This window comes from Trichechus manatus, unplaced genomic scaffold (assembly GCF_000243295.1).
Source record: "Trichechus manatus latirostris isolate Lorelei unplaced genomic scaffold, TriManLat1.0 scaffold00016, whole genome shotgun sequence".
NCBI classification, from domain to species: Eukaryota; Metazoa; Chordata; class Mammalia; order Sirenia; family Trichechidae; genus Trichechus; species Trichechus manatus.
The window spans coordinates 22,194,605-22,214,589 of NW_004443952.1; the positions used below are offsets into that span (position 1 = coordinate 22,194,605).

A 19,985-nucleotide genomic window follows, 5' to 3' on the forward strand; every position below is an offset into this window, starting at 1 on the left:
AACTTCTAATAGCTAGAAGTTGTGATCTAACATTAGTAATCATTAGTTGAGTGCCTGTACTATTTCGATCCTCACAACAGCCCTGAGATGTAGGTTGTCACCCTAGCTCATGGAGGAGGAGACTGAGATTCCAAAAGACAAGTGATTTTCCCAAAGCAAGTGGTGGAGCTGGCCTGCAAACCCTAGCCTGTGCAAACCGAAAGCCAGGGTTCTTACCATTATGCACCACACTGCTTTCTCAGCTTCGGCTTGGTTTTGTTGTTTCTCTGCTTTACCCCATTTATTTATTTATTTTTTAATCTTTACAACAACTTTTTTTTTTTTAATTGTTGTGCTTTAAGTGAAAGTTTACAATTCAGGTTAGTCTCTCACATGAAAATCTATACATACATTGTTATGTGACCCTACTTGCTCTCCTATACTGTGACAACACACTCCTCTTTTCCACCCCTGATTTCCCGTGTCCATTCAACCAGCTCCTGACCCTCTCTGCCTGCCCATCTCACCTCCGGACAGAGGCTGCCCGTTTAGTCTCGTGTGTCTACTTGAACTAAGAAGCACACTATTCACAAGTATCATTTTATGTCCAATTGTCCACTCTAATCTTTGTCTGAAGAGTTTACAACAACTTTTATATTAAATGAGAGACAGGTACAAAAGATTATCTATAACTTGGGTAAGTTCACACAGCCATGTGGCAGAGCTGAGATTTTAACCAGAGCTCAGATTTCTCATCACTGCACTTTCCCATCTCTGGGGAGGAAGAAGCCTTGACTCTGACCTCTGCCTATGCTCCTGGGTTCCTGCAAATTCTTCAGAAATACAATTAAAAGAAAACCTTTTGGCTTTCTTGATGTTATTTTCTACTTCCTCCTCCATTTATACATTGTTAGACAGGGACAGCCAGAGGAATTGAATGTAGAATTTTTACCCCATTTTTTTAAACCTATTTTTTACTTAAAAAAAAAAAGATGTGAAGAAGTAATATTCGTTCTCCAACAGTCTTTACGTGAAATAATGGTAGAAATGTTGAAGAAAGGAATGAAGAAGGAAAGAAAAATAAATATCACATAATGCCACATAGCAAAATATTGTATCTTTAGGAGCAAAAAATTTAAAAAATTAAATGACTCTACAATTTAATATTTACAGGTAAAGCTATTTCTTAAATTGGGTGATGGGTAGTTGGATATTGGTTTTATTATTATTATTTAAACTGAACATACATATTTTATACACTTATGTATGTAGATTGTATTTCACAATAAAAGCTTATAAATGTTTGCAAAGATGATTTTCCTTAAAATAAAAAAAATTAATACACATGATTTTTGTTTAATAAGACTGAATTGGACCATCTTAAGGAATCAAAAGCATAAGCACAGATGCAGTATTATTGTTTTGTCTTTTAAGCAAATATTTTTCTTCTCTCATCTTTTAAATTGCTCCCATAGCTTTCTTGTCTTGCACCAGGGTGCCTCCCTAAGAAGCAGCCTGGTATATATATTGGAGAGAGAACTGCATTCCAAGAACAAAAGTTCCAAGTTCAAGTCCTAGCCTTGGCACTTGCTCGTATGTGACTTGGAGCAAGCCTCAATTTCCTCATTTACAAAATGAGGCTAATAAACTTACCCTACCTATGTCACAGAGTTTTTGTGAAGATTAATGAGACTAAAAAGGTTAATGTGCTTTGGAAATTGTTAAATCACAGCCAAAAAGCACAGCAGGATCTGTGGAAGGAGTGTGGACTTGTGAAGTTAGTCTCCTTGGTCTGCTGGTTCCTTGCTGTGTGACCATGTGCAAATTTCTTAACCTCTCTGAGCTTCTGACACATCTGAAAAATGCAGATACCTAACAGGGTTGTTTTGTGCATTGAACAACAAAGTAATTGCAAAGCCCTTCCTGCAGTGCTTGCCCCAGGGTAAATACTCATTATGTGAGTGCTAAAATCCCAGCTTTGCCTCTTACTAGCTGCAGTGCCCCAGGCAAGTCACTGTACCTCCGAGAGCCTCAGTTTCTCTGCTGGAAACAAAGACAATATTGCTTCCTCTAGCTCCTTCTGGTAGTCCCTGGGTGGTATGCAGATGGATAACATGCTTGGCTGCTAACCTCAATGGTGGAGGTTAAGTCCATCCAGAGGTACCTCTGAAGAAAGGTCTGGGGATCTACTTCCAAAAAATCAGCCACTGAATACCTTGTGGAGCACAGTTCTACACTGACACATACTGGGTCGCCATGAGCAGAGGATAATGAGCGCCCAGGGGCAATCTCTAAATTGCCCTCCCTCCCCATTTCAAGATCAGTAGACATTGATAGCAGCAACATGTCAGCAGAAACACCTTCCCCTGCTTGTCTGGCTGCCTCAGTCAGGCACCTTTCATATTTGTGGCTCCTTGTCTGGTGCCCCCCTTGGACTTGCGCCCAGGGGCAAGTTCCCCTGTTTGTCCCCCTCCCCCCGTCGCTGGCCATGAGTCGGAATCAGCACAACAGCAACTGGTAACTGGTAACCTCCCTCCCAAATTGTTACAACTTCCCAGTAAGAATATGGCTGTGGAGGTGGGTGGTAAAAGCTGAACTGCTGAGCATCTCTGAGAGATTAAAAACTAAAACTCATCAACAGGAAGGAGAAAGAATTGTTCCCCAAGTGGTTCCAGGCTGGGCTCTCTCTAACTAAAGAGATTTAAAATCTTCCAGCAAGTCTATGCAGGATGCCCCAGAAGGCCTTTTGTTGGAGTAGGGCTTCGAGAAGGACTCCCCGAACGTCAGGCATTCATTTCCCCTCATTAACTCGGGAAACGCTTTGCAGCCGCTCCGCATCACATTAATCTCACGGCCATCTATGTGTCCAAACAGTTTTTTCCCGGGCTTCGGCGCAGCGGCGACCTGGCGCAAACCTGAAGGGGACCCGGATTCCCAACGCACACAGCCTGGAGCCTTTGTATACATTTTGGCACTGGCCACAAACAGTGTTTTGTCAGAAGCTTCCTGAGAAAGTTGCGTTCCATTCATCTCGGCTGAAAGGGACCCTAGATGACAAATACCTCCCTCATTTAATTACAGAAACAGTCAGTAAACCCATGGAAAAAAGATTAAATCTAGCAGAGAAAAGAGCAAGCCTCAATCATTTTCTCGCTCGCTAGCATCTGGCCTGAGTTTCTTACTAAGGATTTAGCAACTATGCCCCTCTCTCCCCGTTATACTTTCCACCTGAAAAATGGTTTATTTCTGCAGAAACTCAGATGCCCAAAACCAGTTAGAGAATGAATTGTATTTAGGCAAGAATTCATCAGTGGCTTGAAATTTAATAAAGATCCTGAAGCTGGGAGGTGTATTTACATTTTTCATCTAGGTTTATATCTGCAAAGAGAACCAAAACACAATGGCAATTATCTGAATAAATCAAATCAAATAAAACACACACCCACACAAAACTAACAAACCCCTTAATCATTTTCCTCAATTGTTGGAGACAGAAGCAGAGAATTTTGTAGTTGCAAGGAACCTTTGAAATCTTTGGACCGATCTATTATTTTCAGAGATGAGGAAAACAGACACATAAAAGGGGAAATGATTTGCTCTTGCTCTCTCAGCTAATTAGTCGCAGAGATAGGGTTTAGCCCAGGTTTCCTGGCTCCCTAAAGTGGCTTTGTAGTTGCCCTAGCTCTCCATTTTCTCTGCATGTCAGTGCTCAATGCTAAATCAACTCAAAGTTCAATATACAGACCCTAAATCTCCTAAGTCCTTAGTCTGGAAGCTCTGCTGAAACCTGTCCACCATAGGTGACCCTACTAGTATTTGAAATACCAGTGGCGTAGCTTCCAGCATCACAGCAACATGCAAGCCACCACAGTACGACAAACTGACAGTCTGGTGGTGGTTTCAGTGGAGCTTCCAGGCTAAGACAGACTAGGAAGAAAGGCCTGGCGAGCTACTTCTGCAAATTAACCAGTGAAAACCCTATGGATTACAACAAACTATTGCCAGATATACTGCTGGAAGATGAGTGCCCTAGTTGGAAGGCACTAAAAATACACAGTGGCCTTAACAGTGGACTCAAACATACAATGATGGTGAAGATAGCACAGGACTGGGCAACGTTTCATTTTGTTGTACATGAGATGGCCATGAGTTGGAGTCGACAGCAACTAACAAGAGATCTTACAAAACATGTCATGCAAGGGGAGTTTCCCACTTGGAGAGAAATGCTGACAGCTCTCTCCTCATCCTACTCTGCTGGGTAGGTGTGTGTCCGCCAGAATTGCCTAGGACCAACCATGCTCATCATGGATACTTGCTATCTTCAAGAGCCCCTGGAAATCCTGGAATAAGCGTCTCCTCCCTGTTCTACTCAGTCTTAGCAGCAGGAGTGAGCTCTGGATTATTGCCTCAACTCACCTGGGGCTAATGTGCAGATTTGAGTTGAAAGAAAGAGAACTGAGTATGAAGTCAAAAGACCAGTTCCATGCTCCCTTACTGACCTTGCACAGTTTACACCCCTTTTCTGGGCCATGGTCTCTTCAGCTGTAAAATGGATGGTGATACCTACCCCACATAACCTCTCAGAGAAAATGTATCACCAAGTCAAACATGTATTCATGGAAACTCTCGTTTGGATGGTTCATACTGTAGTTGGTCTGTTGGTTGGTTCATCTCTCCATTCATCCATCAATCTATCCATTGTCAAACGGATTTGCACTCAGGCATATTAGAGAATGGACTTGCCTGAGTGAGTGTAAGCTAAGAGACTTAAAAAAAAGTTGACCTCAGAAAGATTGCAGAGGATCCCCAGCACACTCCACAAAAACAGCATCTATTAATGACTCTCTGGCAAGCATAATAATGGTGAGTCTAATGGACCTTTTGTATTTGTAGAGCTTTGTAGTCCATAACATTTTTTCACATCCTGACACTACCCCTCCATGGCAGGCAGGACAGAGCTTCTGATCTTAACTTTATAGATGAGAAGAAGTTAAGTGACTTGTCCAAGATCACACAGCTAGCAAGCAGCAGAGCTGGGTGGGGTTCAAACTCAAAGTCATCAGAGTTCAGGAGTCTGAACTGCTGTCAAACTCTGCCTGTCTTTGCCAGAGAATCTCTTGTGTTCAGGTTGAAGGTGTTTTTTTTTGTTTTTGTTTTTGTTTTTTTTCCATTTCTGAGGGCCTGTGGTTGTGAGTTTGGCTTAAAGATATGGGTTCCGCTCTATTTAGAGGTGTGACCATGGGCAAGTTTTTTTTTTTTTTATTTGTTAATTGTGGTAAAATTCACAGAGCATAAAATTCACCATTTAAACCATTTTTCAAGTGTACAATTCAGCGGCATTTAGTACACTGGAAACACTTAACATTCAGCCTTTGAAAAAGTACTACAAAAACAATCAAAGAATCACAATACCAAGCACAGCCCATCTCTGAAAATGATATACTATAGGATAAAGGAGAAAACTTTAGAAAGATGTTTGGCATCCTTAATCATGTGCTAGGAAACATGGTATCCATGAAACAGGTATAGGACAGTCTGAGATAAGAGGTGGGGTAAAAAGGAATGCAATCATAAAAAATTACTAGGAAACTGAAAAAGGTAATATAGCACAATAAAAATATGTTAGAGACAATAAAGTTTAAAACTGAGGCCGTTGCAAGGCAAATGGACAATTCACAGAACAGATAACCTGAGTGGCAAACATATATATGTAGATCTACTCAACCACATTATAATTAAAGGGCTGCAAAGCTAAATAATAATGAAGTGCCACTTTATCCCCCAAAGACTAGTAGAAATTAGTGAAACTTAGTGTGCACATACCCTAGAATAAAATAAGATGCTCTTCCAGAATGCAGAGGACAAAGACCAGGAGATGAAATCATGAAAGAAAATATGACAGATGGATTTATGGGGGATAAGGAATGAAGAGATAACATATAGACACTCAGGTGTTCCAAAGAAGAGACAAGAACAAATAAATAAATATATCCTGTCAAATTTTTTTTAATTCCAAAAACAAAGAAAAAAAATCCTTCAAGCATCCTGGGAGAGAAAACCAGATACCTACAACTGAACAACAATCAAACTTGCCCCAGATTTCTCCTCTGCATTACTTTGTGAAAAAACATACTTGAAGAATATCTATAGAGTTTCAGAGGGAAAAAGTAGTAGTCCAAGAATTTTATACTTAGCCAAGTTCTGCAATAGAGGGGCATCCTCCGTAAGTTTTCAACCCTTTACCCTGCTTCAAACATGAAGCAAGATTAATAAATCCAGAACAGAAAAGAATGGGTACATAATCTGAGTACCAAAGGGAACTAAAAGAAACAAAAAGGAAGCATAGGAGAAGAGTAAGACTGCCAAAGAGATGATAAATGCAGGGCTAAGTATTTATTATAGCAGTAAGCATATATATTTTAAAAATCCTTCCATGTGGTCTTTTCAAGAAATATACTTAAAACAATCTTAATAGAATATAAATAAAGATATGACAGGAAAATACAAACAATAATAGAGGCTAGAATATTAATAACAAGATATAATTTAAAACAAAAAGCAATAAAATAACAAAGAGGTTTATTTTACCTTGATAAATATTTCAGTCTTTATTCAGTGAATATCTATTGAGTGCCTGCTGTTTTCACTAGACAAGGGTATATGTTGCTGAAAAATAAAGATATGATTGTGATGGGCATTTATGCTCAACTCAACACAAAATCGAAGCATATAAATCAAAAGCAGAAACGTGGGAAAATTGTCAGACAGAGAAAATTTTAAAAACCTCTTAGTCTTCGATAGATCAAATAAACAAAAACACAAAGTATGTGATGATAATACATGCTGTGGGACATAATACATTCTAAATACATGCTACGTATTTAGTCATGCTAGATGCACGTGATGAGTATATTCAATAAGCTCTAGAAGTCTAATAAGGAATTCTGTAGCTTACAACTAGAGACTGCATGCTCTTTTCCAGTCAGCATGGAATTTGTATAAAAATTGATTGTACAATAGGCCACAAAGAAAATTTCAGTAGATCTCAAAAGTAGACACTGTATATGACAAATTCTCAAAACAATGCAATAGAATTAGAAATAATAGCAAAATATGAATTAAATTTTAAAATACTCTGGAATAAATCCTTGGTTAGGGATGAACTTGAAGCCTCAGTCATAGTCTGTTTAGAAATGAACTCGACTGTGTGAAATAAGGCAGGAGAGCCCAAAGTTGGGTCTTCAGTTTAGGGTCGTATTGCTGGAAGCCCTGGTGTTGCCATATGCTGGATGACTATTCTGGGGGAGGAAGGCCTGGTGAGAACATAGGAAGCAGCTGGGCAGCCGTCGCTGGGGAGAAAGAGCACTGGTATTAGAGTCCTTTAGACTTGGATTGGAGTCCTACTTCTACCTCTTATTAGCTGTGGTGAGTTATCTCCCCATTTCTGGGCCAGTCTGCTTATTCAGACCAAAGCTGTTGAGTTGTGTCAGTGGTTCCCAACTCTCACTGGGTATCATAATTGCCTGGGAAGTTTTTAAATAATACTGATGCCTGGGCCCTATGCCCAGAGATTCTGACTCAGTTGGTTTGAAGTGGGTCCAAATCAACAGGATTTTTAAAAAATCTCCCCGGGTGGTTTGCAAATGTGCAGCCAAGGTAGAGAACCCCAGAGCTAGATGATTTCTCAGATTCTGAACTTCAGTGGGTCTACTAGGTACCTGTAGTCTTTGCCTATGGAGGAGAGTTTTAGGAGGCTAGAGCCAGAGGAACAGTGATGCAAAGCAATCTAATCAAAGTGTGCATTATCTCAAATGATGCAGAAAATGTCAGTGCCAGGTAATATTTTGCACCCAACATGATTTAGATCCTGGGCATCCATTTTACTTCAAGCCCACTGTAAACACAATGGGCCATTTATTCACTGAACAGTAACCACTGTAATTACCTACAGGGCAAACATATGAGGTTGTTCAAGCAACAATTAATTGTGGACCTGGAACTAATGGGACAATAATGGTAAAGTATCAACCAGAGTGTGATTCAGAAATCACATCAGAAAACCAATATTTTCCAAATCGTATTAGATAAGCATTTTGTTTGGATGTGATGGTACATATAACATCCCCGGTCCTGAAATAGTTGCTCCCTGATGTTCCTAATAGCTCCTTCCTACACTGATGCATAGGAGCCTGCAGTGTTGTTTTAATCTTGAGAGAAATAATCGTGGATACTAGGTTTGAGGAGACTGTCCACTACCACCACCAGTTGCTGTTGAATCCTACTCATGGTGACCCCATGTGTGTCACAGTAGAACTGTGCCCCATAGGGTTTTTAGTGGCTGATTTTTTTGGAAGTAGGTCACCAGGCCTTTCTTCTGAGGTGCCTCTGGGAGGGTTTGAACCTCCAACCTTTAGGTTAGCAGCCAAGCGCATTAACTGTTTGCACCACCCAGAGACTCCATGGGGATAGTAGGGAGTTTCTGTTTCTCACACTCACTGTGGGACTTAAATAGCACCTGCAGACAGGGGTGCTGGCCTTATTTGCATTGTAGGATCCTCCTTGTGAATCTGATGGAAGCCATGGATACTCTTTTCAGAATAAGGTGTGCATCTGTATACACATACACACAAACTTTTTCATACAGTTTTCAGGAGGTTCACAGGCGCTTTGAAGCCCCTCACGTGAGTCCATGGAGTCAGGCTAAGATCCTCTACGTTCTCATTAGGTTGTGCCTGGCCTCAGCTTGCACACCTCCAGAGACGCAGCTCTCACTACTGCCAATGGCAGACCTTCCATTGCTGAACAACTCTGAATGGGAGTGTTCCCTCAAGGGTCCAGCTGAAATTTGCCTCTCTGTGGATGCTTTCCATTGGCCCTTATTCTACCTAGAATCTTTTTCACAGTCATTCTACCTTTGACTCTTACCAGTCTTGGGGTACCCGGTCTCTGTGGCGATTTTAGAAACTGGTACTTATAAGTGCCTTTAGCTTGTAGGTAACAGCTGTTATGTGGCCAGCTCCAGCTGATACGATCTGTTGAGGCTGCTTAGTGGACACAGGAGATCCAGGGGTTTTAGGCAGTGACTGTCCACCTTCAGAGCCAGACCAGGAAAAGGGACAGGATCCCTACTGCCCCACCTTTGTGAAGCCTTGGGGGAAAATGGAATGCTTTCTCAGGTGACAGGAGAGACAGCAAGGCATCTTTAGCTGGGACCAGAGGGGGCCAGGATGTTGTTTCCCCAGATGCTGGGACTGAACTCTAGGATGTATCAGATCTAGTGCTGTTGCTGTGACAACAGAGGATTTGGGGAGAAAGCTGGTGACAGTAAAGACTGAGCTTGCCTCAGCCTTACCACTTCTAAATCAAAGATTTAAATGAAACAAAAGAAGGAAGGAAGGAAGGGCAGACTAGATAAAATCATGGAAGAATTATAACCTCAGAGGGGAAAGTCCTTCCTAAATATGACACAAAACCTGAAGATGTTGATAAAATTCAACCACATTAAAAAAATAAAAATTTCTGCATGGCAAAAGCCACCGTAAACGACATCAAAAGACAAAGTACCACGGGGGGAGGGGAAGAGGGAATTAGCTACTTATATCACAAAGGGATAATTTCCTTAACATAAAAATTTGCTTCTACAAACAGATAAAAAAAAGACTAAGTGTCAAATTGGAAAATGGGCAAAGGATATGAACAGTTTCCAGAAAGGAACTACAGAAAAGCACAGGAATCGATGCTCAACCTCACTCATAATAAGATAAATACAAGTTAGAACTAGAACAAGATACTGTTTTTCCTACCATCACCCTGCAAAGATCAAAAAGTTTGATAAACACCTTTATGCATGAGGCTGAGGAAAGGAGGTTGGGATCAGAGGGAATTGTATGGAGGAGGTGACATTTAAGCCCGGCCTTCTAGGACAGAGAATTACAATCCAATTTAACAACTTCCTGGCTCTTAAAAGAAAAGGAAGAAATAATAAAGGGAAAGATGGGCAGATTTGACTACTGAGTGTAAACTAAAATGCACACACAAAGTTTAAAGGCAAACAAATTGGAATATTTGCAGCAACTATCATAGCCCGAGTTTGAATACTATGCATATAGAAAGTCTTCATTAGACTCAATGTGAAAAGCATTTGAATGCACTCAAAAAATAAACAAAGGACATGAAAAAGCAATTCCTAAAATAGTACATACTATTTAGTTAATAATCACATGGAAAAAAGGTTCAACCTATGCATCGTCAATAAATGCAATATGATTCAATTTTTTTTTTAGTGATAAATCATTATAAATTAGATAGAAAAATGTTTTATTTCCTTCTGATGACAAGAATGTGGTAAAATTTGCCCTCTAATTTTATACTCGGCTAGAGGGTATGCAGAGCCCTGGTGGCGCAGTGGTTGAAATGTTGAAGAAAGGAATGAAGAAGGAAATAAAAATAAATATCACATAATGCCACATAGCAAAATATTGTATCTTAAGGAGCAAAAATTTCAAAAAATTATATGACTCCACAATTTAATATTTACAACTAAAGCTACTTCTTAAATTGGGTGATGGGTAGTTGGGTGTTGGTTTTATTATTCTTTAAACAGAACATATATATTTTATGCACTTACGTATGTAGGTTGTATTTCACAATAAAAGCTTAAAAATGTTTGCAAAGATGAATTTTCCTTAAAATAAAAAACTTTAATACACATATGATTTTTGTTTAATAGAACTGAATTGGACCATCTTAGGGAATCAAAAGCATAAGCACGGATGCAGTATTATTGTTTTGTGTTTTAAGCAAATGTCTTATTTTTTCTTCTCTCATCTTTTAAATTGCTCCCATTGCTTTCTTGTCTTGTACCAGGGTGCCTCCCTAAGAAGCAGCCTGGTATATATATTGGAGAGACAACTGCATTCCAAGAACAAAAGTTCCAAGTTCAAGTCCTAGCCTTGGCACTTGCTCATATGTGACTTGGAGCAAGCCACTTAACCTCTCAGAGCCTCAATTTCCTCATCTGTAAAATGAGGGTAATAAAGTTACTCTACCTATGTCACGGTAGTGCAGTGGTTAAGAGCTATGGCTGCTAACCAAAAGGTCAGCAGTTCTAATCCACCAGCTGCTCCTTGGAAACCCTATGGGGCAGTTCTACTCTGTCCTATACGGTCGCTATGAGTTGGAATCGACTTGATGGCAGTGCGTTTTTAGAGGGCACACAGATCGATACAATCCTTTTTGGGAATAAGTATTAAATCTTTGGAGTTCTTGGGTGATGCAAACAGTTAATTGCTGTACTACTAAACGAAAAGTTGATGGTTTGAACACACCCAAAGGTGCCTTCTAAGAAAGGCCTGGTGATCTGCTTCTGAAAGTTCACAGCCTTGAAAACCCTATGGAGCACAGTTCTGTTCTGCATACATGAGGTCACCATGAGTCACAATAGACTCAACAGCAACTGGTTTGGGTTTTTTGTTTCATTTTGTTTTATTAAGTCTTTAAAAGCTCATATCTTTTACCTGGGAAATTTTATATCACAGGCTGTATCCTGAGGAAATAGCCTGTAATATGGGGTGGGGGTGAGGGGACACTGTGCACAAAGATGCTTGTAGAATATTATGCAAACAATGACAAATTGGGAGTCCCTGGGTGACGCAAATGGTTAAGCGCTGGACTACTGATAGAAAGATCGGCAGTTCAAACCACCCAGAGGAGCCTAAGAAGACAGGCCTGGCCATCTGCTTTTGAAAGATCACAACCTTGAAAGCCCTGTGGAGCAGTTCTGCTCTGCACACATGGGGTCACATGAGTTGGGATTGACTCGAGGGCAACTAACAAAAACAACAATGACAAATTAGAAACAAATGCCCCCAAACTGGGGATGTTTCAGTAACTTGTGGAATATTTACATGCAGGACTATTATGCAACTATTAAAATGTTTACAGAGAATTTTCAAGAGGATGGTTAAATGCTTGTAGGACAATGTTAAGTGAAAAAAAAAAAAGCACTTAATTGTATACGTAGAATGATTTCAAGAAGCTTTAAAAAAAACCTCTGCCTAGAAAAAGACTGGAACGAAATAGACCACAACATTAACAGAGGGGAAGATTGTTGGTTGTTTTCCTCCTTTCTGCCTTTTTTTCTTTCTATTTTTGCCTTCCCTGCAGTTATTATGCATTACTTTCACAATACAAAGGCTTTACACACGTGTTTGTGTCCCATGTCAGAACTAAGGTCTCAGTTCCCTTTGGAAAGATCCTGGGCTCATAACTGTGAGGTCCACCAGTAAAAAGGTGTTGTATCTTTTGTGTCTTTCAGCTTTCCTTTGCTGCGACCACGCCTGTCCTAGCTGATAAGAAAAAATACCCTTATTTCTTTCGGACTGTCCCATCAGATAACGCGGTGAACCCAGCCATCCTGAAACTGTTGAAGTACTTCCAGTGGAAGCGCGTGGGCACCCTGACCCAGGACGTGCAGAGGTTCTCGGAGGTATGCTTTGCTTGCACATCCACAAGTCGGCCCCAGTCTCACTTACCCATTAAGTGCCATCATCTCCTAGCAAGGGGCAATATGGCGTAATCAGAGATGGGTAATAATCTGGAGGCTTTTAAGAATGCCAGTTTTAGCAGGATCAAAGCTGTTTTCCCACTGACAAAATAAAGCCGGTAGCTGTGCACGGAGCTGGTGAAAACCTCCAACTGCAATCGCTCAGGAATGAAATCTTCCCTTTTCATTGTTCATTTCTAGCTAAATCGTGTGGATTATTCCCTCAATGAGTTGCCCTTGTTATTAATGCTGTGTTGTTGTTGGGTGCCATTGAGTTGATTCCAACTCATAGCAACTCCATGTGACAGAGTAGAACTGCCTCATAGGGTTTTCTAGGCTGTAATATTTATGGGAGCAGATTGCCAGGTCTTTTCTCTGGCAGAGCCGCTGAGTAGATTCAAACCATCAACCTTTTGATGCGCAGTGAGTGCTTAACCATTGTGCCACCAGTGCTGCTACTAATGCTGTAGTGACCATTTAAGATTGTAATGTGCTGCTAAGAGGCTTTCTCCTATGTGGAGAATTTTTGGGAGGAGCTGGTTTAGAACCAAGACTCCAGTACCACCAAGGATTGGGTGAGTGATTTTGTTGTATTTTGTTTTCACGTCTTACAAACATACATTAATACATGGTTTATTTGTTTGCAAAAATTTTAACAATGCCAAATATATATATAGTAAAAAGTAAGTGTTGCTTCACCCTACTCCCTCTAAATCCCAGTCTCTTCTGAACTAACCCCTGCTCTCAGTTTGGTATTCATCTGCCCAGAACTTTTTTAAGATATTTTTTTAAATCCATATAACTTCATACTGTATATTTTGTTTTTTTTTCTCTTTACAATAGATCTTGGAGGTCTTGACTGGCTTTATTCCTACTAATGGCGGCATGGTGTTCTGTCGAGTAGATGTATCAGAATTTATTCGACCTATGAATGAATATTATGGTTTTTTTTTTTTTTATGGATGAACAAGTTGTTGCCGGCTTTTTGATATCACAGCCAGTACCACAGCACGCATGTGTGCACGCACCTTCGTGCCTATGTGTGAGTCTTGGTAAAAGATTTCTAGAAGTGGAATTACCGGGTCATTTAAAATTTTGAGAGGAAGGTACCTCCAAAAAGGCTGTTCCAATTTCTGTTCCCACCAGCAGCATTTGAAAGACCCATTTTCACATATCCTCCCCAACAGGGGATATTAACAAATCTAAAAAAAAAATCTCTGTTCAGATGAGTGCAAAATTGTCACTTGTCTTTTTTTGCCATTTGCTGTCTATATCTGATTTTCCTATCTCTTCCCAAGTATACTCTTAATACTTGGGAACCCCTTGAAAGACAAGACATTCCAGGTGTGCTTAGCAGCTCAAGAGAAAAAAAAACTATTGTATGTGAGTATATTCATTTTCTAGGGCTGCTGTAACAAATTAAAACAAACTAGGTGGCTTAAAACTAAACCAAAAATCAAACCCACTGCCGTGGAGTTGATTCCCACTCATAGCGACCCCATAGGACAGAGTAGAACTGCCCCATAGGGTTTCCAAGGCTGTAAATCTTTACGGAAGCAGACTGCCACATCTTTCTCCCGCAAAGTGGCTGGTGGCTTCGAACCACCCACCTTTTTGGTTAGCAGCCGAGTGCTTTAACCATCACACACCACCAGGACCCCTTTGGGTGGTTTAAAACAACAGATATTTATTCTCTCACGGTTATGGAGGCCGGAAGTCTGAAATCAAGGTGTTGGCGGGGCCATGCTCCCTCTTCAAGTCCTGCTGAAGAATTCCTTCTTGCTTTTTCCTAACTCCTGGTGACTCCTGACAATCCTTGGCGTTCCATGGTGTGTAGCTGCATCACTCCAATTTCTGCCTGGACGCCAGTCACTGAATGTAAGGCCAACCCTAATCTGGTATGACTTCATCCTAACTTGATTATATCTGCTTCGAAATAAGGTCACATTTGAGGTTCTGGGTAGACATTAATTTTGCGGGGGACACTATTTAAGTGAGTACAGGAGGTGTGTGAGTGCAGGTGTTCAGGCAAACCTTGGGAGAGTGGGAAGGATGGGCACCCTTCTGCTGGCCTAGAAAGGCTGCTTCTGCCAGCAGGATGCCAACAGGGGAGAGGAGGCCTGGGAACAGGGAGACGGCAGGGGAATAAGTGAGGGGAGGAGCGATGCTGAGAATTACGAGCGGCAGTTTCCATTCGGCTCTGCATTTCACCTTTCCAAGGCTCTTGCCCCATCTTGCCAAAGAGAAGAAGTCACTGGATGCGTTGGCTGTGTGACCTTGGGAAAGTTGCCTCACTTCTCTGAGCTGCAGTTTCCTCCCCTGTAAAATGGGGACAATGATCCTTCCCATGCCTTCCCTGCAAGGTTCTTGTCAAAATCAAACGAGTAATGGATTTGAAAGAGCTTTGTAAACCGCAAAGCCCATGCACACAGAGGGATGTTTTCCAAGGTACTGCAAAGCAGAAGTGTCTGGCCTCATTGTCTGTGGTTATCCAAACAAGGCAAGCTTTTCCCAGGCAGGACTGGTCCTCATTTTTCCACCTCTCTGCTTTTCAGTCCCTAGGAAGGCGGCACAAAGGGAACTTGACCTCCAATGGGAGTGACTCATTGCCAAACCCCGAAGAGGCTTTTGCTGGAGGGCTGCCCTTTGCACAGCAGGGACACATGCTCTAAAATGAGTGTGAAGCAGGTTGATGGGAAGGGGGAAGGAGGGAGAGGAACAGTCCCATGGCCCCATTAACACCAGATCCTACAGTAATTTGGTGGGACTTGCTTTTTTCTAGTCGCATCTTTGGCTGTCAGAGCCTGAAGTGCTCTTAGAGACATTTCCCCCAACCTCTTCATTGTATAGAAAGGGAAACTGAAGCCCAGAGAGGGGACGGGCCAATGTTTAGGGTTCCAGAGCACCTCTGAAGTCGTGAAAGGTTATCCACAGAAAAGTCAGAGCTGAATCCTGGAGTCCCCACTCCCATTCCAGGTTTCCTCTCACTCCTTCTTTCCATCCATAACTTCCTGTAGTCATATGGGAACTACCTGCATGTAACCTCAGAGGTGTGAAATACCTATAAGCGTGGGTCTAAAGAGGGTAAAATCAGCCCTGATGTTAGTTGAGTGCTTGACAGATTCCCAACCACTGTCGCTCCAGTCACCATGTCCAGAGGGTTATGGTTCCCATTTTACAGATGAGGAAACTGAGGCTTACAGAGGGTAGGAGGCTTCTTGCCCAACGGCATCCGCTGGTGAAGAGCCCAGCCAGGGCTGGAAGCCTGACCCCGTGGACAGTTGGTTCAGTGTTTTCTCCGCTGCACCACCCTCACTGGGACCAGGTGTGGACAGGTGGGTGCCACTAGGGACAGATTACCCAATAAGCAGGATACACTCGGGCTTACTTGTATTTACTAATCTGTGGTGTGCAATTTCACCTGTTTTTCCCCACGTCAAAGATGTGGTGACACCCATATGAAGTTGTGCATTACAGATTAGTAAGTAAACACCACTCAGCCCATGTGTACCTTGCTTACTGGTTAATCCACCCCAGCATGCCACCTTTCCATCTCTGCCCAGCTGTGGCGGGGCCTTCAGCTGGGGTATCACGACATCTCAATGGGAAGCCTCCTTCCCAAGGACAGGATACTGCTTGGTGGTGTTGCTGGCAGGGACCCCTCTTGATTTAAATCCCTCAGCCCAGCTGACTCCTCTCTGGGCCCAAGGGCTTTGGCATCCCTCCCTCAATGTCTGGGTTGCATCGCTGGAGTGCAGGCCCTGGAAACTCGCCAGGGGCTAACGGCTTTTTGTGAGTGCAGAGGAAACTGGATTCCTTTTATGAAACCGGTCGATCAGCAGCATCAGGCACTTCTGTTCCAGACTGGTGCACTGGAAGGAATGTCAAGTGAAAGCAATCTGGAAGTTGGAGGGGGCTTAGGTAGAAACCTTAACCCCGTGGAGCTTATGACCACAGCATTGGGACTGTGGAAGGGTGGAGGGCTGAGAGCTATTCCACCCCAGGACTAGCTGCCCCTGAGAGTCCCCAGTCCCTGAGATTCAAGGCCAGTTGTGGTGACCTAGAGACTGCTTGGGCTTGGATCAAATGGGCTGGTCTCTAGGCCCAGCCTTGCTGTGTGATGCTAAGTGATTCACTTTACCTGTCTGAGTCCAGGATGTATCAGGCCTAGAGCTTCTGCTGTGACAACCAAGGGTCCATGGAGAAAGATGGTGGCTGAAAAGATAGAACTTGCCTCAGCCATGCCTTCTCTTGATCAAAGATTTAAATGAAATGAAAAAAGAAGGAAGGGCTTCATATCAGATGGGCTGGTCTTTGGGCCCAGCTTTGCCAAGCAGTGGCTGTGTGACCCCAGGCAATTTGCTTCCCCTTGCTGAGATCCCATTTTCTCGTGTGTCAAATGAGGATAGTCATTCCTACCTGAAAGGTGCTGGGAGGTGAGAGGGTTAGAGAAGAAAACATCAATGCCAGACCTCTTCATAGTAAGAGTGATATTTGGGACGAACTCTAGAAATGCATGTTCATTCACTCAAAAAGTAATCATGTGGCCACTATGTGCCAAGGTCTGTGATGGACCCTGTGCTGTGGAGGACCAGAGATGAAAGGACATGGCCTTGGGGTTAGTAGGTGTCAAGCCTCCTGCATCCAGTTCCCAATCCTGGCTGCTCATTAGAAACTCCCAGGGGAGGGGGTTGTTACTGCAAAATAAAATTTAAATTCCCTACGTTGGATTTTTTTTCTTTACCTTTTTAGCCCCCACTTCTAACAGCTTTATTGGGATGTAACTGATGTACCGCACAGTCCATCCACTGTAAGTGTACAGTTTAATTATCTGTAGTAAAGTTACACAGTTGTGCTGCCCTCATCACCATCCTGTTTGAGAACTCTTCTGTCACTGCGAAATTCTCCTGTGCCCATTTGCAGTCAGTCCCCTCTCCCACCTCCAGCCCCAGGTCACCAGGTGCCTCTGAATCTATAGTTGTGCCTTGTCTGGAAATTTCATATAAATGAATTATACTATATGGAGTCTTTTGTGTCTAGCTACTTTCATTGAGTATAATGTAGTTCAGGTTCATCCAGATTGTGGCAGGCATCAGTCATCTGTTTCTTTATGCTGCTGAGTAAGGATTCCCTTGGATGGATAGAGCACATTTTGGAATCCCTGAGGAGCTGTAAAAATTCTGATACCTAGACCACACCCCAATTAAATTAAATGACCTGGGCATTAGCATTTTTGCAAACTCTCTAGGTGATTTTAACGTGTGGTAAGGTTATGAATCAAGGCTCTGTGCATTTGGTTGATAATTAGAAGTTCAGGGTAGAATTGGTACCTTCTTGCAGTGTGAGCCCTTGTACTCAGAGTGGCCCCAGTATGCATGGTGGTGACTGCCCTCAGCAGGCCTGGCGACTGTGAGCAGGACAGAGAAGGTGGAGAGGGGCCTCCATCCAGCTTTGGGGCTCCGTGTGGTGTGTACAACAGGAAGACAGAGGTGGAGGTGGTGACGAAGAGTTGAGGGTACCACTGAGACAGTGCTCCATGGGATCCAGGATGGAGAGAGATGGATGGGCAGGCGGCTGGTGGGCTGAGCTCTGGGGGTCTCTGTGAAGTGCACGTACCTTGAGGGTGTGGGGTGAGGGAGCTGGAGGGCTGGGAGGCTGTGGTCAGACCTATCAGAGTGATGTAGAGTTTGAGGGGCCAGGCCCTGGCTGTGTGTGAATAGCTAAAGTGGAGTGGAGGTGAAGGTCACTGGAGCTAGGGACGAGGAAACTGGAGGACTTAGTGCTGAGTGACATCCGCATGGGTCCTTCAGGGATGGAGGCAGGGCTTGGAGTGGAGATGAAAACTTTGAGCAGGGAGCGCCTGGGAGGACCAGCAGAGGGCAACAGGGGCATTTGGGCCTCTGCCCCAATTTCCAGATCCTGTTGTTGTTAGGTGCCATCCATCTGGTTACCACTCATAGCGACCCCATGTACAACAGAGCAAAACTCTCCCCAGTCCTGCATCATCTTCACAATTGTTGTTATGTTGGAGCCCATTGTTGCAACCACTGTGTCAATCCATCTCGTTGATGATCTACTTTTCCACTGACCCTTTACTTTACCAAGCATGATGTCCTTCTCCAAGGTCCCTCCTGATAACATGTCCAAAGTACATGAGATGAAGTCTCACCATCCTCACTTCTAAGGAGCATTCTGGCTGTACTTCTTCCAACACAAATTTGTTCATTCTTCTAGCAATCCATGGTATATTCAATATTCTTTGCCAACATCATAATTCAAAGGCATCAATTCTTCTTCGGTCTTCCTTATTTTTTATTCCAGGTCCTAGGAGCTGCTAAACCATCCTCATCAAGATATTCTTTTGATTCTCAGTTCTGTGATGCAACTAACCAGCTAAGTACCCTTGGACAAATCATTCCCTCCTGCTAGACCTCAGTTTCCCCATCTGTAAAATAAAGGAGTTGGGCTAGTTGACCTCTGAGATCCCTCCTAACTCTAGGACGAGGGCCTCAGGAAATACAGTCATCAACCCTGACCTGTCACCCCCAGGAGTGTGTGGCTATGAAAATTACTTAGCCTTTTGTGCCTCAGTTTCTTCATCCTGAAAACGGGGATAATAATAGTACGTACCTTCTAGGGTTGTTGTGAGGTTTAAATGTGTTAGAATATATAAAGTGCTAAGAAAAGCGCCTGGCTCATAATAAGCACATGCAAGGGATAGCTTTTATTTTTTATTATCATCTGGGACCTGGTTCCTTAGCCCATGGCCAGCCCCCATTCAGAAGGAGCCCCACCAGGAGCAACCTTCCACTCCCCAAACAGGCTCTGAGAATCCCTGCCTGAGTCGCTGGTCCTCAGAGATCGCCAGGCTTCTGGGACTGACCTTTCCATATCAGAGGCTTCACTCCAGTGGTAGGACCCACCAAGGCCCTAGGTCTGCCCACAACCAAAAGGTCACCATCTGCAGAGCTTCCTCTTCAAAGCAGCTGTCCTTCCAGGCCCTCCAGGGCCCTGCCTGGCCCTTTGAAACGTACCAAGTTGCCATCTGCCCCACCAAGAGGGTCTCTGTCAACTCCTCTAAAGTTACCACTCACCATTATTGAGCCCGAGAGACACTCCTGCTGCGGGGAGCAGGTAACTGCACGCTTGCATCTGATCCAGGAGCCAGCATATTAGAACCTTTACCCTGCTGCTTTGACCAGAGTGAGCTCCTCGGCATGGCTCAAAAGACCCTTCATGGTCCCCCTGAGGCTTCCCTCTCTGTCTCCTCTCCAGTCACGCCCCCCACCCCCACCCCTTTGGTCCAGGTGCATGGCAGCACTGGCTTCTCTCTGCCTTTCCCCGTCCACCTTCCTCCCAGGCTGTCTCAAGTGTACCTCCTCTGTGCAGCTTTCCTCTTGGGCTTCTCCCTGACCGGCTCTTTGCACAAGGCAGCATAATACACCATCTGCTTCTGCATCTG

At 43.1% G+C, this 19,985-nt stretch overlaps 1 protein-coding gene across 1 annotated transcript in view; it reads left to right on the plus strand.

Annotated features, from left to right (window-relative positions):
- The window catches only part of GABBR2 (gamma-aminobutyric acid type B receptor subunit 2), a 272,614-nt gene that overhangs the window by 26,091 nt on the left and 226,538 nt on the right, over positions 1-19,985 (plus strand). The window contains exon 2 of the mRNA XM_023727472.1: positions 12,296-12,466. Within this exon, the coding sequence (XP_023583240.1) occupies positions 12,296-12,466 (171 nt within the window). The remainder of the gene's footprint in view (positions 1-12,295; positions 12,467-19,985) is intronic.